Source organism: Danio rerio, chromosome 1 (assembly GCF_049306965.1).
Source record: "Danio rerio strain Tuebingen ecotype United States chromosome 1, GRCz12tu, whole genome shotgun sequence".
Classification (NCBI taxonomy): Eukaryota; Metazoa; Chordata; class Actinopteri; order Cypriniformes; family Danionidae; genus Danio; species Danio rerio.
The window spans coordinates 58,789,622-58,813,776 of NC_133176.1; the positions used below are offsets into that span (position 1 = coordinate 58,789,622).

Sequence of the window (24,155 nt, forward strand, 5' to 3'; positions counted from 1 at the left end):
GTCTAACTGAAGTAATGAGGAAAGACGGGAAGTGTGTTAACATGCAGAAATAAAAGTTCACCGCCCAGACTGTTCAACTGTCATGTTAATAAACAAACCCTGCAGGATACACTAAATCAAGGTAGGACAGTTCTCTAAATATTTGAAAATGGAATATTTTACACTATAGACAGTTTTTTTGTTGCTGTATTGATGAGGGGAAATTGATGTTTGAAACCGTCTGAAAACTATTCCCATGCACATAAAAGTAAAAGTAATTTAGTATAAATAGTGAGATTGAGGCATACTATGGTAACGCATTTGAATTAATCTGTTGTGGTAATTCTATAGTTGCTATGGTAACACAACTATTCGAATGCAAACAAATTACTCTATACTGTAATTTTCTACAACTATATATATATATATATATATATATATATATATATATATATATATATATATATATATATATATATATATATATATACACACACAAAAAACACTGAATCATTTATTTAACCCAATGGTTGAGTTAAACATATTTGGTGCTTTGTTGGGTTATTTTTTAACCTTTATTAGTTTGTTTATTAATAACTCAACCAATTAAGTTGAATATTTGGTGCTTTGTTGGGATATTTTTAACCCTTATTTGGTTATTTATTTAATAACTCAACCACATTCAACAGTCAACTGATTTAATTGACACAAAACAGCTAATATGCATGTTTAATGTTGTTTTTTTGTAATAAAGTTCATTTAAGCTATAATATATATATATATACATATATATATATATATATATATATATATATATATATATATATATATATATATATATATATATATATATATATATATATATACATTTTTTTAAATCAAATTACCTCTCTGTGTTGTGTTTTTTTTAAAAATCCGTTTCACCATCCAAGACCATCTTTTAGAAGTGTTTGGATGTTGTTAAAATGTATTGTACTTATTGGACACTGAGTGAAGTCTGCTGCAGCTGCTGGACAACCTCTATAGCACACAGAGCTCCATATTCTGCTCCATCAACACAGGATACACAGTTTATAACTGTCTGCACTTTGTTCTGTTTCTTCAATGTTTGTGATTCCTAATTTATTTTAACAAAAGTTTCTGGAACTAAAATGTAATGGAAATAAATATATTTCAATATATATATATATTTAAAAGTATGTTATTTAGTTTACACAGCCATAATTATTAAATTAATAGTAGTGCTAACAATAGTAATACGAGAATGGAAAAAAAATAACATTTAATCAAAATAATCAATTCCATTGGATTAAATTATATAACTTAATGCATTGGGTTAAAATAACCCATAGTTGGGGAGGTGCTATAACAACCTATAGTTAGGTTATATGTTGGGGTATTTTTGACCCAACTATTTTAACAGAGTATATATATATATTTGCTATATAGATACATTTGATATATACTAAAGCATTCATTAACAAAGTGTTGTAAATACTAGAATATATAAAGTTTACTGTAGTATGTGGTTCAACAACACTATACTATGCATTATTCATTCATTAATTTTCTTTTTGGCTTAGTCCTTTTAGTAATCTGGGGTCGCCACAGCGGAATGAACCACCTATGTATTATAAATTACTTTATATATTTTTTCACATGGTTCATTTTAACTATGCTCTCTATTTTCTTCCAGAATGTTTTGTCTTTTTTCATTGTTTTTCCTGTTTGTGATTCAAGGTGAGTTCAACCTAAAACCTTTTTAATACTTATATATATATTTTATATATATATATATATATATATATATATATATATATATATATATATATATATATATATATATATATATATATATATATATATATATATATATATATTTATTTATTATTATTTTTTTTTTTACCATAAATTGATAAACAGTGACACAGAATGAAATGACAACATGTAAAGATGTGTACATCTCTGTGTTTTGCTTTCCAGGGTTTTGCAACCTAGAGCTGGAGGTTGTTTACACAAATACTGTAATATGTGCAATAAAGGGCTCAACAATGCATTTAACTGGCACCTTTAAGAACACAAGAAATTATAAAACAGAGATATTTTGGACTTTAACCCCAGTGAACATGACGGATGACACCAAACGGTTGGGTGACCCAGATTACAATGGCAGAATTCAGGAATTGCCGAACGGCAAAACACACACTATCAAACTCAGTCATTTGAGACATGAGGATGAAGGGAAGTACTGCCTCAGAGTCGTGACACGTGTAGAAATACAAGACTTACGGCCTTGTGCTGGGATTGAGCTCAGAGTGACAGGTACAGCTGAGCTAATATTACTTAAAGGGGAGCTATTATGCTAAAAATACTTTTTTTTGAGGGGTTGTGTTAGAAACAGGGTGTGAATATAAGCAGCTTCTAATGGTTAACAGATATTATTTTATTTCAGCTTTGTCTTTAGAAACACTTTGATTGACATTCTGCCTTTGTACGTGTCATCAGAGGGGGAAAGCCCCACCCACTACCCTAGTAGCAAAGAATTCTGGCCCAGATTTGGCATAAAGCTGGCACAGCAGGCATTCACTGGCATACAGCATGTGGGCCAAACATGGCCCGGGTTTGGCAGAGGTGGCACCGTCTTTAAGGCGGCACACAAGATTTGGGCCAGATGAAAAACGTAGTATTTGGCCCAGATTTAAAAATTTGATAAGTGGGCCATGTGAGTTTGGCCAGTCTTGTCCCACATTTAAAATACACTAAAATCATTTTTGGGTAAAGAAAAAAAATTCTACCTATCAGGTCACTTTGAGAAAAAGCGTGCCCATAGTGTGCATAAAGCACATCACTCCATGGGTTTATCAATTTCATTGCAATCGTGACACACCAACCTATCTGGCCCAGTTCAGGCCCAGTTATGAGTTATTAACTTGGCTGAGACTTGGCCCAGATATGGTCCGTGTTTGGCCCTTGTCTGGAAGCCAGATTTGGTCCAGTCATGTACTGTAATTCACTGCGGCATGTGGGCCAAGCAGAACCTGATTGTGTGGGCCAGAGCAGTTTTGCTATGTGGGTAGTGACCAGATCTCTCCGTCATTAGAATAGGACATTAGCAGGGGTGACCTTAACACCCGCCAACCCACCAAATGCGGGTAGATTTCGGTGGTGGCGGGTAAGACAGACACTCCCACTAACCACTTTGGCTGGTTGAAAATAATTTTCCCGGTAAATAATTCTTAAAAGCAGGGTTTGACAATAAAGATGATCCAATATGCATGCAAAGGCCATCTTAGAAATGAGAAGCAACACGACTGACAAACATAATTGCGTTCCCACCAGCAACAGAAAGCAGGTGAATACCGAATAAGAGGATAATCACTCGAGCTAACAGCTGATGTGGTGCGCGCGACTGTTTAAAACGTGTGCGCGCTCCCGTTTCCTTGCATGAAGCAACTGTATCTAGAAACACAACTGATTTGATCGGTTCTCTTTCAAATAGCCTTGACAAAAAATGATGCTCATGCACCCACAGTCTTGCTGCTTTCAAGAGTTTCAGATTAGTCTTTTTATATAAGCAGCACTGGTTGCTTTCGCTTTAACCATTCTTTGAACAGATGATTAATTAGTCAAACGTTAACATGGTGTGTGTGTCTGTGAGATCATCCTTTCATTATCACATGGTATGTTTTTTAATAGGGTTTATTTATCTTTTTTTTTTTTAAATAACATTGCTTTAATGGGGTATTAACTCCCTATTTATGTGTAGTTAACGGCTGGTCTGGGACCTTTAGCCAGAACATATGTGCATATGTTTTGTTAGATAAAAAGTAAAGTATACAGCTATATTTCGCTTGTTTTGATACATTTAAACTTTGTGGCTAAGAAATAGTTAATTATTTATGTTTGGTGTGGTCAGAGATAAATTTGGTAAATCTTTCATTTTTCATTGGAAAGTATGGGAATTAATAACTTTTTTTATTTTTTTTATTGCATCATAACACAATTACAATAAGGCAAAATTTGAATAACAACTATTATCTACATTTATAGAATAGAGCACAAATAATAAAGTCAATAACATAGTAAATTAAAATGAAAAAAAGTTACTTAAACCAGAGAAAAAAGAAAAAAACAAACAAAAAAAAAACATTTACATCGGGTCTTCTATTAATTTAAAATTTTTCAATAGACTAAAGAGTCTTCTTCCACATTTTGATTTTATGAGCTGTAAAGATTTACAGTATAGCCAAAATTCCTTTTGGAAAACTAAAAACAGTGGTTTGGTTTTAAGGCACTTGCATTTATGAATATAAAATTTTCCAAAAATTAAAATATTGTTCAATACAAATTAAATATTAACATCTTTCCCTAATAAACCAAATAAAATATCATTTTTAGAAAATTGGGAGGACAACTTGAGAGAAATCTTCAACCATTCGAATAAATCAGACCAAAAGGTTCTGCTATATAAACATTCAAAAAATAAATGTGCAGTCGATTCAATGTCAATCTCACAGAATGTACAGTTGTTGTGATCAAGGTTAAATCTATGTCTAAGAAACTCTGAAGATGGGTAAATATCATTAAAATTTTAAAATTTACTTCTTTAGCTTTGGGAGGTATTGGGAAGGAAAGAGACATTGTTCTTAATTCGGTAATAGAGCTCTTGGAAAAAAGAAAAGAGATATTATTTCTATCAGCTTGTATTGGAAATTTATCTTGGGTTAATATCGATCTTATTTTATTGGGTATTTCACTCCGAATAAAATCTTGTCCATTTATCAACAAACAAGGCAGATGAAGTGTGTAATTTATATTGGAAACCACATTACTAACCATCGCTAGAAATGCCTTCGGAATAGATTTTAATACCCTAGTGTATTGCTTATGATCACATTCAAAGTTAGATTTTTCACAAAAATGGGAAATAATAACTAATTGTAATACTATGAAACCCTGACCCATTTGTTCATGATTATTGAGCAAGCTCATACATGACACACAAAGTAAAATGAATGAGGCATGTGGAGATAACGCAAACTCTAAATCAAGTAATTTTAGCATGTCAAAGTCATATTTATGTGAATAAAATATATTTTTTCTAACAATAAAAGTGTGGCTAGTGAAAATGCAGAGTGGCTAGTAATGTTGGAAAACTACTAGCCACAGTGGCCGGTGATCAAAAAGGTTATTGTCAAACCCTGAACATAGTGTTGTTTTTTAATCTGCCACTATGCTGACACACAGGCATTTGTAGCTCCGCCCACTTTTGAAAAGGGCACAATCTCATTTAAATTTAAAGCGACAGTCACTAAAATGCCACAATTAGGATCAAACCTGAAAGCGTTAGTTCAGAGGGTTATAAAACAGTATTTGTGTGGTATTTTGAGCTGAACTTCAAACACACACACACATACACACTCTAGGGACATCAGAGACTTGTTTTACATTATGTAAATAGGCACATAATAGGTTCTGTTTACTTCAATTTAATTCTGTTCAGTCATGTACAGTAAACGTGACCCATTTCCCCTGTGTTTTCAGATCTCAGAGTGGAGACTCCTGCAGAGGTTGTTGAAGGAGATTCTCCAGTCTTAACTTGTAAAAGCTCCTGCAATCTCGGCAGCTCAATCTTCAGCTGGTATAGAAACGGCGAGTCTTTCTCAGAATCGGTGCGTCAGAATCAGCTGATTCTGCAGTCGGTCAGCAGAGAAGATTCTGGAAACTACAGCTGTGCAGTAAGAGATCTGAAAAATCTGCCGTCTCCTGCTCTCACACTCAACGTCAGATGTACGGCGAGACCTTCAGCTTCTCACTCTCCTCAGATTCACCACTGTCAAACTCACTGATGGTTATTATTTTTCAGATCCTCCAAAGAGCGTCTCAGTGTCCGTCAGTGGATCTGCTGTAATAGTGTCTGGAGATTCAGTGACTCTGAGCTGCAGCAGTGACTCAAACCCTCCTGCACTGAACTTCACCTGGTTTAAGGAGAATCAGAGCTTGGCTGTTGGATCTGGACAGAGTTTCAGCATCTCCAGCTTTAACTCCAGTCACAGTGGACGATACTACTGTAAGGCGCACAATAAATATGGCTCTCAGAGATCAGAGTCTATTTCAGTCACTGTTGAAGGTGAGGATCATCGTGAGGTCAGTGTGTGTTTATAATGAGCGTCTCTTATTAAAAGCACTGACTTTTCTCTGGTCTGCACAGAAAGCAGCTCATCTTGGGTCTTGATCACAGCAGGAGTCACTGCAGCTGCTTTTGTGATGTTTGTAATTCTGATGGTTTTCATATTGATCAGAAGGTGAGTGTTTAAACTGTACAAATTCAGCCCAGGATCATTGAAAGATTTTGCCTTAAGGCTGGCTTACACTGTGTGATTTTGTTATAATCCTGATCAATTGTAGCATGTCAGACTGCACAAACATGGTTCCCATGTCACACTGTAAGATCTCAGCTATCAAAAGGTGCGTTCGACATGAAGTACAGCTGCAGCCGGTGATCAGCGAGATTAGCCAATCGCAGGTGGGGGCGGAGTTTAAAAACGCCGTCAAGCTGGACACTTCGGAACTTTATGATGACCGATCACATGGCCTGATCATTTATTTATTTATTTATTGCAATAACAACAAAATATTTACAGTAAAAATAAAACAGAATACAGTCCCTACAAACTATAGTTCATTTTTAAACAATACGGGAATTATAAATTAAATTTAAGTAGCCTATAAAACAAACGCATGACAAATAACGAGAAACGAGAGGGAAAAACGAGAGAGCACATAAAAAAATAAATAATTATTCACGAATAGGGTTATTTTGGATAATAAAAGCATTTAAAAAAAGCACTTTAATCCAAAAAGATTGAACAAAAGGATCAAAATAAATGAGCTACACTTTAAGTAGAAATTTCCTAGAAAGAGCAGGTACATCAATGTCACTTTTAAAATTTCTGCATAAACGGCTTGACAGAAGATAACATATTTTATAATCATATAGTTTTATATTTAATACAATATTATACAATACTTAAAAGCCTAATTTGTTAGGACATTTTTACATGGGTGTCAGGATCAATGATGATAATTATTTTATTATAAGTCTGTAAGACTTATTTGAGTTAATATTTAGGTTATTTACTACAATATATCATTTAAATCATATATAGAGCTGAATACAGTTGTCTGTATAAAAAGGCCAAAAAAAAAACAGTGCAAACAATCCCTTATAAACAAATTATTTAACAGAAGATGATACTGCAGTAAAATATTTGTAGTCTTTTAATAAGCATGACGTGTACAAGATAGAAAGGGTATGAAAAGTGATTTGTTTGTTTTGAAATTTCTGGATGGGAATTTGTCCAATAATAAACCCAAATCACTCGTGGTTGTTGTCATGCAGTGAACTTGGCTAATCGTGTAATTTCGGTGTCATCATCTCAGCTCCAGCAGTCGCTCTTCAGATGCTGCACCGGCTGAATCAATCGATTTTGATCGATCTGCGCAGCACTGCATGAAGTCGAACGCACCTATAAAGTCAGACTGAACGACTGAAGATGCCCCAAACACGGAAGAAACTCTTCAGAGTTTGACGTCATCTAACTGTGACACTTTCACACCCCTACATTCTGAAATGATTCCTCACAGCAAACGTAAACAATCTGTAAGGGCAGTTTTGCACACAGCATGTCTTAATCATAAAATCAGGAAGAAATTAAATGTTTTGACATTTCCCCGTGGTCTTTTGAATTGTCGCATGGATTGCGTCATCAAATTCTGAGCTCCTATTGGTTCTTGGATTGACGCTCATCACAGCTGTTGTCTGAAATCTTCAGACACTGCCAGAACTTCATCAGAGGAAAAATCTGATCGCGACAGGCTATCTGTGAACATGTCAAAACAATGATCAAAGATCACAGATTTTAGCCTAGGATTTCAGGAATCTTTTAAAATTCCTCAAATCTGTCTCAGATGACAAAATTGTGGCTGGAATCTCACAGTGTGAGCAGGGCTTTAGTCTACATTTTTGCTCAACGTTTCTAAACATCTTTCACAGGAAGCGAGTGACTCCATCAGAAGAGCAAAACCACAGAGGAAGTGGTAAAACGGTATGTAAATCACCTCTTGTGTGATTGGTCAGTGATGAGCGAATAATTAATCCTCTCATCATTGTCAGGTGGAGTCTCCTGAAAACCTCTACATGACTCTTGACCCCAAGTCCAGATGCTCTGAATACGACACACTGGATGTGAGTTACTCTGCTGGCTCTGTTTATCATCTACAGATATAACATCTGATCTTATCATGCTCTTAGTTTAGTTTAAACTTTATTGTCGGTTCTGCTTGACACAGAAAGGAAATTTTTTTTCAACACTGGATTTAGGACAACAATTACAAACATACAACAACGACACACTAGCCCCTTTCACACAGTGATACCGGTAAATATCCGGAACATTTCCGGAACTACTTTACCGGTATATTCAAAATAACGCTGTTCACACAGGCGAGGACGTTACGGAATTTTTCCGGAAAAGAGCATTCACACATCCATCGCAAAATACTGGTAAATTCTGACATCATTAACCAGAAATGACCTCTAAACGGCTGCGCTTGTGTTTGTAAACATTTGACTACATCACAAACTCTTCGGATGGATCAGTATTGAGTACAACTCTAATGAAAACATAGGGTAACACTTTCGCATGTCGAGATGTTCATGATATGTGTGTGTGCTGGCGCTATGGGCGCTCACGGGCACACGCAAAGCTTGAAGGTAAACAAACAACGGCTTATCATAAACATTTTATCGATAATTATTTACACAGCATTAAGAAGGAACATAGAAATATTATCTGACTAACATTTAGCAGCTAAAGGTGTCTGGAAAAAAATATTCAAAGGCTTTTATTCTCATAAACCGCGCGCACGTGAATGCGTCTGACTGTTCTGATTGGCTAAAGCAGGTGTGTCACGTCAGCCCGTTCTAGACGTGGACGCGCTTATTACGGCAATCTTCCTTCTGCATTCACACAGCGCAGCATTCCGGCAAATTACCGGTAATGTTACAACTTCTCTTTCCGGAAAATAGCCAGAACGAATTTACCGGTATTTTCAAAAAGGGCCTGTTCACACATACAACCTTTCCGGAAAATTGCCGGTAATTTTCCGGAAAGGTCTGTATGTGTGAAAGGGGCTAATAACACTTATCAACACAACAACATAAGTTCAAAGTTTAAAAACCAAATTAGCGCCATGCACAATACTGCAAATCATACTTGGTAACCACCTCATTCACTACAAACATTGATCCGGTTTAGAACAACAACTGCCACTGGGATAAATGACCTTTTATAGGCATTTCTTCGTGCTTTAGGAATTCTAAACCTGCGTCCTGATGGTAGCAATTCAAATGCTGAGCAAAGGGGATGTGTATTATCTTTAAAAATCACAACTGCTCTTTTTTTCCATAAAAGAGTCAAATAAAATCTGCAATGAATGCTGTTTGCGACCAGTTATCTTATTTGCCTGATTGATAATTTGCGCTAATTTCTTTTTCTGTTTAAGTGTTGTGTTACCGAACCATGAAACAATATTATATGTGAGAACACTCTCTATAAGTGATCTATATGCCAAGTTTAAAGTCTGTGTACTAACATTAAAACTTCTCAATTTGCGGAGGAGATAGAGGCGCTGATTTGCTTTCTTATAAACCGCCTCTACATTACTATTAAAATTCAATTTATTGTCAATTTATTGTTTAATTGTCAATCTCTTTAATATCTCCAGATTATGAAGAGATCCTGTGAAAACACAGACATCCCTGAAGGACAGGACCCAGTTTATCATAACATTGGCAAATGAATGTCAAACTTTCATTTAATTTAAAAACACTGTGGAAAAAAAAATCTTTTGTTAATTTAAAAACACTGTGGAAACCTTCAAACACTCAAATCCATCAATCTAGTTTATATTTATATTTAGAAATAAAAAAAAATGCTGGATCACTTTTGCATTCATTTATTAGTTTTCCTTCTGCTTAGTCCTTTTATTCTTCAGGGGTCGCCACAGCGGAATGAACCGCCAACTATTCCAGCATATGTTTTACCCAGCAGATGCCCTTCCAGCTGCAACCCAGTACTTGGAAACACTCATACACTCTCACATTCACACACACATACACTGCGGCCAATTTAGTTCATCAATTCCCATATACCACATGTCTTTATTGTGGGGGAAACCGGAGCACCCAGAGGAAACCTACGCCAACACGGTGAGAACATGCAAACTCCACACAGAAATGCCAACTGGCCCAGCCAGGACTTGAACCAGAATCTTCCACTGAGCCACCGTGCCGCCTAGGCTAATAATAATAGTAGTTTTATTCCAATCACAGTCTATAAAGAGGAATTAATAAATCGTCAGATCCTCATGTTTTTATTTTGCATGCTACTTTAATTAATATCTATTTATATGACATGCTTGTTAATGTTTTTACACGAGTGCATGTTGGACGTTTCTCAGAAAAGAGAGGAAGCTGATGTTTAGAAGTGCTATGTTCCTCGAGTGACACACTGACCTAAGTTTTCATCATCGTTAAGTAGGCACATATCTACGCAAATTAAGTATACATACAGCACAATCGTGCGAGGATTAAGATAATTCTCGCCAACTCTTTTATAAATATTTGGGGAATTCAAACATACCTAATCCCTCCTCTACTGCTTTTAGCATACCTAATAGTAGGGAAGTACGCTGTTTCGAACACAGCCTAGGTGTGGTGTGTGATGATAGCAGGCCTTCTGCACTTCCTCTTTCTCTCCTTTGTGTGGATGTTCCTGTGCGTGATTGGAGATCTGCTTCCTCCGGTTGTGGCGTGCGTGTCTAGAGGGCAGCGAACAATCAATTAGTGATATTGTTTATGAATGGAAAATCGTTGCATTTATTTAATCACAAATACAGAACAAATTGTAAAAGGTTATTGCACTATAAAATAACTGTTAAAAAAGTAGTTTATAATTTAATTAATTCATTTATTGCGGTGATTTTAATTGAATTGAATGTTCAGCTTCATTAGTCCAGTCTTCAGTCACATGATTCTACAGAAATTACTCTAATATTATTTATTATTGCTATTAGGATTATTAATTTTATGATTATTAATGGTAAAAGTAATAAAAGCAATAAGTATAGTGTTTTTTAAAAATAGTGTCCCAAAAGCAGTTCAGCTTTATACAAGACCAAAACATGTGCATCAGTGGCTGAGGGGGAATAACAGCGATTACAAGCAGGATGTATATGCTGAAAGTGCTTTGAGAGCTTTAGGTTTGTCCAGTGTACACAATGTACAGTTCAACACTGCAGGAGTCCATGTCTTGCACAGTGAATACGGCATAAGACTGATTCCCAAAATTTGAGGGTGTCCTCCATAATGCGTCTTTTAAATTTTGACGAGTGAATATTTACAAACATATTTTCAATTTGTAGGATGAGAGAGTTTTATCTGTGAACTGGATTCACATTTATAAGTAAACTATACAAATATAACAGTGAACAGCTGATGACTCAAATTCACAATGAGTCCAAAATGATGGCTTGTGTATTAAAGCATGTGAATGATTCATTTTTCCTTTCAGGTTCTCTTTTTAATGTTTTTAAAATAAAATAAAATTAAGGTCCTAATAAACAATGTAATGTATATGTTGTGTTTGTGAAGGCCTTTGTGAGATTACACTGTTTTGTATACAATTTGAAATTCAAATGTATATTTGAATTTAAGGAAACTGTGCATACGAGATATTTCCCCATTAGGATGATTACAGTAAAGACCACAGCACGCAAATGTTTGGTTTGTTAGGCGGTCAACTGTTTCAGGTGAAGACCACTGCTTTCAGCTCATATCAGGTAAGATCTTTCTGCTCTTAAAAATGATGTTGTTAAATCATATAAATCATGAAGTGGTTGTGTGGTTTGTGTGTAGTTGGATTTGGTTGAGTAGTTTGGGCTTTGAGCAGGTCAGGACTCTTATGAAAATCGAAATCATTTAAAATCATCAAATGTAAATTAATAAATGCAGTGGAGTATTTTTCTTGTGTGTGTGTGTGTGTATGTTTTTATATCCTAGTGGGGACTTAAAGTTAAATGCACAGACTCACGGGAACATAAATTGACAGGGTAACTGCAGGGTGCTAAAAGTCTTACATTTCAAAATCAAAATTGTAGGTCTTAAATTCACTGAAATATAGTGTTGTAGGTCTTGAAACATTTTAAACAGGTCTTAATTTTCCTATGTCCACGCAACGCTACCCAATCAGACCCATTTAATCAATCAGACCCATCTCAATAAAAGTTTTAACACACGTTTATTTATCAACTCTATTTACCAATATACTTAAATTATCTTCCTAACAATATTATTCGTTTTTAATGGTTTTTAATGTTTTAACTGGGCCTTTAGAAAAGCATTTAACTTTGTGTAAGTCTGAAATTTCATTGTTAATGGTCTTAGAAAGGTCTTAGGTCTTAAATTAGACTTGATGAAACCTGCAGAAATCCTGACTGAGGTCCACTCAGGCTTACAAATCATACAGAATAATGTATGTTGAAAATGTACAAATGGATTGCTTCTGTGATGGCAATAAAAGCTTAACAAATCTTTATTTTTTTGTGTATGTTGTTGTTTATCATGCATTATAGCCAGTCCTAATTGTTTTTTCTCTGAACTGTGAAGGAAACTCATCTTCTGGACTGATTAGTGGATGAACAGAAACACATCAGACTGTCATAATTGACAATGGCCTGCATAATTCTGTTTAAAGGTAAGATTATTTCTCATAGTTCAAAACTCTTGACTTTACCTGAGTTTATATAATAAATTTAGATTTCACATTTTCAAATTGCAGCACAATTTAATTCAGTATCATTTGTGTTTTTCCTATTTTAGGATTTATAAAAGCTCTGAGTACCATCTCTGTTATAATGCGTATGTATAACAGTTTTTAAGCTTCACTATGATGTTGACACTTCATGCATGTTGATTGATCTCACACACGTTTACTGTTTAAATGCAATAAAGGTGTGTATGTGATGTATAAATGAATGTCTTTGAGTCAGAGCTACAGTAACACAATCTGTATTTGCTTTGGATAAAAGTCACTAGCAGGTTTAAAAAATATTTAAGTCAAATTTCATAAAACCCCAAATGTATCAGCAGTCACGGGCGTTGCTATGCCTATTTTGGGGGGGGGGGGGGGCTGTAGACAGACTTATCTACGCTTGATGCTCCTTGCTGAAATGTCCTTCCCACGGCCTCCTTCCACAGCCCGATCCACTGGCTAATAATCGCGCCGATCCCCCAGCAGGAAGTCGATGCTCACGTTCCATGTCACCAATAAACAGACTGCAAAGCAAACCTGAGGCAGGCCACCTGGAAAGGAGGACTGTCCTTTCCTCAGTGGAGGGCCGGGGAATCCCCCTCTTGATGAATGCAGCATGCTGTTTGTGGCCGATGGTATCCAAGAAAGAGCGGTTTCTCCTCGCTCCGGGTGTCAAAGCCCAACGCTGATAGCATGGGATGCGCTGCCTTCCAGCTTGCAACCTTTGTGCACATCGCCAAAGGGTCCGAGGGCATCAGAGGGCGAGCTCTTTTCTCTTGCAACTCTAGCTGCTTCACACAATCTTACATTGAGATTGAAGGTAAGAGTTAATCTCAACTTTTTTTTGGGACGCATCACTTTCCAGGGTGAACACTTCCCATCCCGAAGCTGCCCCACCGTGCGTGCGCCTGTGCTCGTTCCAGTGATGCTGCTTGTTTGGGCTCTGTCAGCCTGACTTGGCAATGCGATTCAATTAGCCATCAGCCTCCCCTGTTCACGGGTGAGTATTTCACAGCGGTCATCGACCCTGTGCCCCTGTCTTAAGCAAAGAGATTGTTGTCCTCCTGGCAAATGATGCAATCAAGCCAGTCTCTCCAGCTGAGAAGAAGAGTGGGTTTTATGCCCGTACTTCATCGTACCCAAAGAGCCATGGATTTTAACCAATGCACCGGGTGACCATCCCCCCGCTGTGTCACCACACCTTCAGTCCTTGGATGAACCTTGCCTTCTATGAGCCTTGATGCCCTTGAGAACAAGTTTCCAGTCATGGAAACTCGGTCTCCAGCTCCAGCTTCAAATCTGAAGCACTCTCTTAGGTGCTGGTTATACTGTACTAATGATTAATCACTGGCACCTGTGGAGCTAGGGCGAGGCAGTGGCGCAGTAGGTAGTGCTGTCGCCTCACAGCAAGAAGGTCGCCGGGTCGCTGGTTCGAGCCTAGGCTCAGTTGGCATTTCTGTGTGGAGTTCGCATGTTCTCCCTGCCTTCGCGTGGGTTTCCTCTGGGTGCTCCGGTTTCCCCCACAGTCCAAAGACATGCTGTACAGGTGAATTGGGTAGGCTTAATAGTCGGTAGTGTGTGTGTGTGAATGTGTGCGTGGATGTTTCCCAGAGATGGGTTGCGGCTGGAAGGGCATCCGCTGCGTAAAAACTTGCTGGATAAGTTGGTTCATTCCGCTGTGGTGACCCCGGATTAATAAAGGGACTAAGCCGACAAGAAAATGAATGAATGAACCTGTGGAGCTGTGCTCTGCCAACTCACAGGCATTCATTGGCCAGTTTCCATATTTTAAATTTCTGTAATTTCCGAGAGGTCATATTTCATCGATTGGTCTCACACAGTCATGTGATGCGATTTCATTGGTCGGAGTTCACCAAGCTCAAACTTTCTAACGTAGCAACCTGTAAAACTGTTTTTGCATTTATGGTCTGTTGCATTCGCAAGCGTATGAATGGATGTCTCTGGGAAGTTTATGGGATTTACTCTTCAGAGAGTAAAACTGGTCACCTATCTATGACACATGTCTCCATGTAACCAGGATGTTATTCACCATCATGTCATTCAAAAATAGTACATCTCTAATATCAATGAAGTATGCAATGAAGGAATTCTGAAGGAAGGAAGCCTGCTTGTCTATTCATTTAATGTGTCATTTTTAATATAAATTTGTTTTTCAGAAGTTTCCACACTTATCTTGGCCTTTATAATGGTTACACCAGTGATGACCACAGCTGGTAATGTACTATACTCTTGTCTGGTGTGTTTTTAAGTGAATATAGATTTATTTATCTTGTTTTTCTCAATGCATTAGTCATAATTCCTGCTGTTTCAGTAACTCTGATTGACAGTTTTCTGAGCACCTCATGTCTGATCCCTCAATTACTGACACATTGAATATCGTCTATAGTTAAATACTGAATACCGTCATTATTGTGCAATCATTGGTTAGTTGGTGAGGCAGAGCACAGCGTCAGGATTACAGGAGTCTACATTTCTAGTATTAACAAAATAATTATTAATAACAAAGAAAATGTTGTTACTATTAAGAAACGTGTATTTAGAATTTCAGCTGTTAATATATGATATCTGTAATTATATTAACCGTATTAGTGCCTTTGAACGTGAATATATAATATGTATAATAACAATATGAAAAAATTGGGAAAAAATTATTAGGTTTCTCCATTAAAAAACTATACATAACTACAAAAAAAGCAAACTTAGAATACAGAAATATCCTTTTCCAAAGTGATATTCAAATAAGCTGATTTTCTAATAATATTTGTTCATTCCTGCCTCAGGTTGTTGCTCTGAGACTCGTCATGTTTAATCTTTACTTTAGTTTAGTAGTTTGTCTTTTTCTTGTCTGAGACACACTGATATTAAAAACAATCCTGTAACTGCATTATAAAGAATACAAATGTACTGTAAATAAACTGACAGAATTTAATATTTTGTTAAGCTTTATAATTTGTGAATTGTTAAACTTTATTCATTGTGAGTTGTCCTTACCAGTTCTAGATGATTTTTATTAAATTATGCTGATTTCTTTTTTAATATGTATGTGTTATAACAGCTAATCTGACTGACCCCTGCAACAACTACACTGTGCTGAATGACGCATGGAGATCCGTCAATAATACATATAACACCTACTGTGACCAGTCAGTCTCCTGGAGCGGCTGGTATCGGCTCTTCATTAACGGTCTGAGTGCTCATATCCCAGACACATGTGTTGCAATGTCTAGATGTGGCACTTCTTTCCCACTGTGGATTCGTGGTGGACACCCAACAGTACAGGATGGAGTCGTCACTCGAGATGTCTGCGCTAACGCTTACACTTACTGCTGCTTTTACGGCTCTTATCCAATTCGAGTCAAAGCCTGTCCAGGAAATTATTATGTCTATGAGCTGCTTAAACCAACTATCTGTAATTTAGCCTACTGTGCAGGTAACTATATTCACATCAGCTCTTTCTACACATTCATGATATTTGTGTGTGTTTCTGATTAAGGATCATAATTAAGAGGATGCAAGCATTTTAATGTTTAAAGATGATTAAGTTGGTCAGTATAGTCATATATCTAGTGTTTTCATCACATTCATGGAGTTTGACTGTTCATAATGTTTTATTGATGTACATTTTCAGATGTTGGCAGTGTTATCATCAGCTCTACAGCCGCCACACCAGTGGTCGTCACACCTGGTAAAGAAACACTGCTGACTTTCAGTCAATAACTAATAATAATGATTAAACATTAATAATACAAATTATTATTAAGCATCTTTCCAACAGATGAACAATAAAAAAAGTTTGACAGGAGTGTTCAGTCATTAGAAGTTGTATTGCTATATCTGGCCCTCGTGCAATGTTTAAATTTACTACGGCTTTGTTGTGTTAGGGATGAAAACATCCACTAAATTAAACTGCTGGAAAATTGCATCAGATAAATCTTTTTTTTTTCTTCAAAATTATTATTATTTTTTGCATAACTCTGTTAATCAACCTTAGTCCTTGTAACGCCACGCCAGCAGAGGGAGATGTATTTCTGCCGTATTTTCAGCTATTTTCTAAACAGCCGAGCCTCCCAATACGCAAACCTGACGCAAACCCATACCGCCGGACCACCAGGGGTCGCCTCATGCTTTAAAACGGGAGTCTTCTGTGCTTTCGCTTTGTTTAGGAATGAAAACACTAATAAATAAAAATGGCGCGACTCCATTTCCTTTTGATTACAGGTGCCGTCAATAAAAAAAAAGTTATTATTTCCCATTCTTTCCAGAGCTCAAAATGAAAGATTTACCAAATTTATCTCTGACCACACCAAACATAAATAATTAACTATTTCTTAGCCACAAAGTTTAAAGGTATCAAAATAAGCGAAATATAGCTGTATACTTTACTTTTTATCTAACAAAACATATGCACATATGTTCTGGCTAAAGGTCCCAGACCAGCCGTTAACTACACATAAATAGGGAGTTAATACCCCATTAAAGCAATGTTATTGGGAAAAAAAGATGAATAAACCCTATTAAAAACATACCATGTGATAATGAAAGGTAAGGTGATAATAAATATATTATATTTAAATAAAGTATTCATATATATATATATATATATATATATATATATATTTACTAAATATAAATATAAACGATAAATGATCCTAAATAAAACAAATACATGTATAGAGATGGTATATAAGTATATAACTTTACTCACATGGGAAACGGAGGCCACGTGAATGGTTTGTGAGCACAATTAAGTTCACTCAGCATGCCAAGCCATCTGATAATTGTAGGAAACAATTGTAGGAAGTCCAAAAGGCAGTTGACGGTGTAAAGCCACATAAAACAACACAGAAATACGATAAATATGCCGAGATCAGTGGCTAATCTGCAGGATTCAGCTGAGGTGACGTGACGGCGACCAACGAGACCTAGCTGTCACTCAAGTGGCCACGCCCTTAATTATGCAAACTTAATATAACTTAATATAAAGGAAACGGATGAGTTATAAAAAAATTCACCCCCTCACAGTTGTCATGAAGGGTAATATTAGCTGTATTAACCAAAATCTTTTTTGTAGCAGGCTGTAAACACCTTTTTTTCTGCTGTAGAGTTGGCCATTCTAACAGTGGGCTCAATTGAAATTTGCTCTGTCTTGGAGCCAGGAGCGGCCAGGACTAGCGGAATTTCGGATGAATTGCAGTTTTAGTTACTTCCGTATTGGCTTCCTGAGGGAGAGCGGGAGGTTGCTGCTTGGAAGCAACTAACAAAAATGTTTGTTTATAATTTTTGGCTTAAGAGTAAATAAAACAGATATGCAGTTGTTAACTTCAATAATGTGCTATTGGATTTAAAAATACATATATCATTTTTAAAAGGCTATATTCACTACTATATTCGTATTCACTAATTTTATAAATACATCTATATTAAGCATAAATCATATTTCCACTCGTGGTCAGAACAGTGCTCATAGTGTGTTTAAATTGTAAATGCTGCTTCATTAAGAGTCTGATGATGAGCTGCTGTGAAGGAAGCCTTCATTTTCTCTGAAATGAATCAGACAGAGCTGATTGGCTAGATTAAAAAAAACATGTGACTGGATAATGAGGACATCGACTTTAGATCATTTTAAATATGAAGACCGCCTAAAACAGAAATTTAAGGTGATTCACGAACATGTGAGTGTGCAAATGCAGGAGATTTAAAATGTGAAATGAACGCAAATGAGGTTGAGCATTAGGAATTAGTGTTTTGGGAACATTAATATTAAGACTGTGATTTTATTCTCTTATTTATGGTTCATTTTTTTTTAGATCCCTGTTACACCTACACTGTGCTGGACGATCCATGGAGAGCCAACAGCAGTCAGAAATCAGGCATCTACAAGCGTGACATTTTTGTCTACTGGAGCGGCTGGTATCGGCTCTTCATTAACGGTCTGAGCGCTCATATCCCAGACACATGTGTTGCAGTCTATAGCTGTGGCACTCTTATCCCACTGTGGATTCGTGGTGGACACCCAACAGTAAAGGATGGAGTCGTCACTCGAGATGTCTGCGGTAATGATGGCAGCGGTTACTGCTGCTATTTTGGCTCTTTTTCTATTCGAGTGAAGGCCTGTCCAGGAAATTATTATGTCTATGAGCTGCGCAGTCCATCTTTGGAATCTTCAGTCTACTGTGCAGGTAATAATATTCACATCAGTTCTTTTACACATTCATTATATCTGTGTCTCTGGTTATTTGTCTATTACTAAAGATAGTTGTTTCCATTGGAAACAACAAACTTGTGCAGACTGTAGAAATACGCGATATACGAATGGCCTCTAAAAGGCCGCCGTCATTTGCAATCTCCAGCAGTTGATTTTCTTGCACAGCCATGGTGGATTCACCTGATTTGTTTACAAGTAGGTTGCGGATCTATTCCTTGGCAGTATGCGGGTCGTTCAATGGGCCTTTTCCCCTACACAAAGAAACTTTCCAAAGACGTCTGTTTCTTACTCATTTTGCTGCTTGTGAGTTAAATTTGGGCGCAAAAGTGATTAAAATGTGAGCGATCATTTTTCAAAATAAAAGACTTTTCATAATAAATGATTGTTCAGACTCGGATAATAAATAAAACAGAAATAATTAATGATTTCTTGTGCGGCGCGGTACCAATTAATCCACGGACCGGTGGTTGAGGACCACTGAGCTAGGGGATAAAATGAATTAAGGCAACATGATCATCATAATCCGTCTTTCGGATGAGACGTTAAACCGAGGTCCTGACTCTCTGTGGTCATTAAAAATCACTTCTCGTGAAAGAGCAGGGATGTAACCCCGGTGTCCTGGCCAAAGTCCCTCTATCGGTCCTTACGATCATGGCCTCCCAATCATCCCTTTCCATCGAATTGGCTCTATCACTGTCTCTCTACTCCACCAATAGCTGGTGTGTGTTGAGCACACTGGCGCCGTTGTCCTGTGGCTGCCGTCACATCATCCAAGTGGATGCTGCACACTGGTGGTGGTGTGGAGAGACCCCCCTCATGATTGTCAAGCGCTTTGGGTGTATGGCCATACACAATAAATGCGCTATATAAATACACATTACATTACATTCTCCTAATTTTCCACTGCAGAGCTCGCTGAAGTCACCTTGTGGGCTGTGAACTCCCTGTTGGGAATCGCTGAGCTAAAGCACCTAAATGTTATTTATAGTAAGAGGCATCGTATCCTTGCTATCTGTAGTAAATCAGTCTGGTCTTTAACCATTTACTGAAATCTGTTAGAAATACTTATTTCTGCTTTGTGTATGCATTTTGGTTCTATTAATGTAATTCGCAGATGATCCCAACCTTAAATATCAAACCTTAAACCAACTTTCCTGAGCTCTAGGAGGTGATTGGTTTTCTAAAGTATTTCCCATTTCACGCTCCAGGGCTTGTGTAGCTTCCCGAAGCAGCTGAGGAACAGACTTCGGCATGTTTATGCTGCCAATTGTCAAATAGTCCTAGCTGCAGCCGTGACGAGAAAATGTAATACCCGCCATGCAGCAACGGCCGAAGTATGTGGGCGTAGCCAGCCCAGAATGCGTTTTCAATTTCACATTACCTTTCATTCGTCATGATGTATTTAATGAAAATGGATCCTTTTTTATTTTCATTTTGCAGCAAACAATGCAACTGAAGTGCTAACTGAAATACAGAAATACATTGCCATTTAACATATTGTGTAATTGTTTTGTGCTTTACATTTTTAAAATTAATTTTGCTACACATGGTGAAAATGTAATCCTGCGTTTCCTATACGCGAGTGTAAATGCATTTAGGACATTTAAATAACATTTAAATGATCATTTGCTACAGTTTCTGCTTGTACTTTATACACACCAAATTCAGTTTGTGTATTGCATTTTCAATTCAAATTTGAAACTTATAAAGTATTAAAATGTGGACACAATTGACATGTTAAAACCTTAATTGAAATAAGAAATGCAATCATCGTAATTTAATTTTCATTCTGCAGCAAACATTGCACACATGTCTGAAAATGCTAATACTAATTAAATGCTAATTAAATGCTAATTAAATGCTAATTAAAATACAGAAATACATTCCCATTTAACATATTGCATTGCCATTTTGCATATTACATTTCAAAATGAATTTGCTTCCATAGTTGGTACTGAGTGTGTGTTGGTCTGTAGAACTGTATATCTGTATAAATAATGTACATAATAAGAAAAGACTGATCTCTCATCAGGGTCTCTGCTGTATCTGTAACCAGTGAAGTTTTATCATGTTATGGTTTTCAGACATGATGAACTGGAACTGGCTAGATTTAGTTCTTCTAGTTCTTCTTTATCCTTCATCCTTAATAAATCCTAACTAGAGAGTTTTAACTATAAGGCTTGGTTTGTCAGTTCACATGAAGCGCTAGTAAATATTTCCCTGTACTGCTAAGTTCACCAATATTTTTTTGATTGTTTATTCTTTACTGTTTTCCAGTTGTTTCCAACATGAGCAGCATCAATACAACAGTAACACCACAGACGAGCTCAGCTGGTAATGTAGTCTGATGATTCCTCTGTTGAGTGTGTTTGACTGAGTGTAGAACTGAACAGGTGTGTGAGTGTGTTTGTGTCTCTGGATAAAGATGAGAGATAAAAGTGCATCTGAATCTGTGCACAAACCTTTGAGTTGTGGTAAAGGTGTGGGTCATCGTGAGGTCAGTGTATGTTTTTTCTCTCGTCTGTACAGAAAGCAGCTCATCCTGGGTCTTGATCACAGCAGGAGTCATTGGAGCTGCTTTTGTGATGTGTATAATTGTGATGGTTTTCATGTTGATCAGAAGGTGAGTGTTCAAACTGTACAAATTCAGCTCAGGATAAAAAATTGTGCTTTAGTTTACATTTTTGCGAAGCATAAAATACATTGCTCCGGGTATATTTTGTTGCAGGTTTCAATGTCAAATCCACTAGAGGGCGCTGTCTACATGTGTGCAAATCTGAAATGCACTATTACATTTTAAATAAACTCATACTTGTCCACTATCACTGTAGCCACTAAGACAGTAGCCTGTTTCTCTTCATCTTGTATGTTTGGTAATTGTTTGTACTGTTCTCTTGTGTTGATGGATGAGATGTTAAGGGTAGGGATGTCCTTATCAGGTTTTTTTGTCCTCGAGTCTGAGACTAAAATCATTTGATTTTAAGTATCTACCAAAACCCGATTCGATACTTCTATAATACATAAAAAAATAAATAAAAAAAGAGAAAAGAAACAAATCCAGGATGTTCCTTATTTTTTATTTAATTCACCTTATTTTTACATTCAACATCTATGTTAACAAAAAGAGCACAAGGTAGCTTGAACAATCAAGTAATAAATAACATGAAATCTTCACTTTTAGACTTAAGTGCAACAGTAAATATTTAATTAAAAATCTAATATAAAAACAAATAGCACCTCAATGTAAAATACCGGCAGGCAATCCCAAGTTTACATATCTCACAGATTGCTATGGCAATGTTGTTGTCACACAGACATGCCACAGACGCCGCCCTGACTAGGCAGCTGCCTAGGTCACCTCTATAAACGCATCAGCCACACGTCATATGTATATATACACATACATATTCGAGTCCTGATCAGGAGGTAGCGTCCGATTCCGATCGAGTCTGAAACTGCATGATCGGGCCCGATTTCCGATCAAGTGATCAGATCTGGACTTCCCTAGTTAAGAGTGTATGTTTTTTATGTTCGACAGAGCAGGAAGCTGCTAAAAACTGCATTCATGCTGAGTCAGGCCCGATTAACTTTTAATCTTTAAAATTGATAAATAAATAAATAAAATAAATTTAGTGTACATTGTGCCGTACATTTCTTTTATTTGCTGTTTCCTCTGCAAAGAACGGCCTGAAAATAGTCCTTTATTGGCTATATGCATTGATATATACACTAGATATCGCATAGGGACCCTGAGCATGCGTCAATAGCGCCGCCACATTGGTACAGTACTCCCAGGACAAATGTCATTCAACCGCACTAGTCAAGACAGTGTTATTAGGGACTTTAGCGCTGTCTACGGGTGTAGAAACGAGCAAACAAATAAATCAAAGCACAGAGGCAGAACATTTCATAGGTAAGATTTTGTTTTTTTCTGTTTTTTGTATGTTCTGAACTTTTGTGCTAATTGGGAAACGTTATTGATGATAACAGTCACTTACTGAATTTACCATACGGCAAAGCAGCTCCAACTCGCACTAAACACTCGGCTTATGCTAGTTTTGTTGAATAAAATCAGCAAACAATGCAATAGAAATATGATAACGAGATGCTGCACTGCCAGAAACTTGTATTATTGTCGGCTAACGTTAGTGAAAGAGTCGTTCGGGGGATTCATTCACAAACGAATCGCTCTCTCCGTCAGTATGAGAAGTGAAAGCAGGAGAGGAGCTGTGTTTCAGGACATGATTAGATCAAATTTAACAGGGAGGGTGAATAGTACATTTCTGTACACACAAACACAAGCTTTTTGTCAGGAATGCCCGTGCGGTCACTGATCCATCAATGTAGAAAAGTGATGTAAAATTATAATTTTCGTAATTAGAAAAAAAAATTACATACTAACATCCAGGAAAACTCGCGATCACAGATATATGTGTATATGTGTATATCTCTGGCTTTGGATGGCCACAGTCCTCCCCTGTACCTTGGTCACGCATTCATTTCAAAGGAGTGCTACCCTGTAGCAAGATGGCGGCGCTATTGACGCATTCCATCCAATAGACAACAATAGGCCAGGCGACATCTAGTGTCAATTTCTATGGGCTATATGTCCCAGTAAATATCATTAGAGTGAAAATGAAAGTTGTTAGTGTGGTACTGCCCTCTAGTGTTCATTTTATGTAGGAACTGCAGTTAAATATATGAGTATGTTTTTGCAGTTTTACAAAACAATCTAGTTAAAATGCCTTTCAAATTTAAGTTGAAACCCGACTTAATGACTAAAATAGGTTTAAGTTACATAAAAATACATTTGTTTAGTCAGTTTGTATTCATGATCATTATTTCTTCTTCTCACAGGAAGCGAGTGACTCCATCAGCAGAGCAAACCAGCAAAGAACCACAACCACAGCACAGTGCGGTATGCAAATCTCCTCATCTGTGATTGGTCGTTGATGAACAACTAATTAATCCTCTCATCATTGTCAGGTGGAGCCTCCTGAAGTCTCCTACATGACCCTTGACCCCAATTCCACATGCCCTGAATACAACACACTGGATGTGAGTTACTCTGCTGG

The 24,155-nt window shown here is 36.8% G+C and overlaps 2 protein-coding genes and 1 long non-coding RNA gene across 10 annotated transcripts in view; 2 read left to right on the forward strand and 1 right to left on the reverse strand.

The window, feature by feature from the left end:
- On the forward strand, positions 1-10,789 carry si:ch211-286b5.8. Its single transcript, XM_017356663.4, has 9 exons — positions 1-121; positions 1,676-1,719; positions 1,963-2,301; positions 5,524-5,769; positions 5,846-6,109; positions 6,191-6,284; positions 8,036-8,087; positions 8,156-8,227; positions 9,769-10,789. The coding sequence occupies exons 2-9, from the start codon at positions 1,677-1,679 to the stop codon at positions 9,841-9,843; spliced, it is 1,185 nt and encodes a 394-aa protein (XP_017212152.2). The 5' UTR covers positions 1-121; position 1,676; the 3' UTR covers positions 9,844-10,789.
- The window catches only part of LOC137495979 (uncharacterized), a 71,320-nt gene that overhangs the window by 27,769 nt on the left and 19,396 nt on the right, over positions 1-24,155 (reverse strand). For 3 of the 6 annotated variants that reach the window (XR_012382837.1, XR_011016001.2, XR_012382823.1), the window contains exon 3: positions 10,716-10,863. This is a non-coding gene — a long non-coding RNA (uncharacterized lncRNA). Of the gene's footprint in view, positions 1-6,550; positions 7,863-10,715; positions 10,864-21,542; positions 21,717-24,155 lie in introns of those variants that run through there. The other 3 variants (XR_012382831.1, XR_012382826.1, XR_012382838.1) reach the window with 3 other exon arrangements.
- LOC141375121 (uncharacterized) overlaps positions 10,826-24,155 on the forward strand; it is a 15,003-nt gene continuing 1,673 nt past the window's right edge. Inside the window, exons 1-11 of one of the 3 annotated variants that reach the window (XM_073907238.1) lie at positions 10,826-11,883; positions 12,710-12,797; positions 12,923-12,961; positions 15,032-15,088; positions 15,931-16,305; positions 16,504-16,560; positions 18,683-19,054; positions 21,358-21,414; positions 21,610-21,703; positions 23,938-23,998; positions 24,067-24,138. In XM_073907238.1, the coding sequence (XP_073763339.1) occupies positions 12,773-12,797; positions 12,923-12,961; positions 15,032-15,088; positions 15,931-16,305; positions 16,504-16,560; positions 18,683-19,054; positions 21,358-21,414; positions 21,610-21,703; positions 23,938-23,998; positions 24,067-24,138 (1,209 nt within the window). In that variant the 5' untranslated portion in view covers positions 10,826-11,883; positions 12,710-12,772. Of the gene's footprint in view, positions 12,798-12,922; positions 12,962-13,300; positions 15,089-15,930; positions 16,306-16,503; positions 16,561-18,682; positions 19,055-21,357; positions 21,415-21,609; positions 21,704-23,937; positions 23,999-24,066; positions 24,139-24,155 lie in introns of all 3 variants that reach the window. The other 2 variants (XM_073907250.1, XM_073907244.1) reach the window with 2 other exon arrangements.

Excerpts from the sequence above, each read along its gene's own strand:
- si:ch211-286b5.8 (XM_017356663.4), top strand. The coding sequence starts at position 1,677 with ATGTTTTGTCTTTTTTCATTGTTTTTCCTGTTTGTGATTCAAG. Across the intron at positions 8,088-8,155 it reads ACAGAGGAAGTGGTAAAACG|GTGGAGTCTCCTGAAAACCT; the intron begins GTATGTAAATCA and ends CATCATTGTCAG. Across the intron at positions 8,228-9,768 it reads CTGAATACGACACACTGGAT|ATTATGAAGAGATCCTGTGA; the intron begins GTGAGTTACTCT and ends TAATATCTCCAG.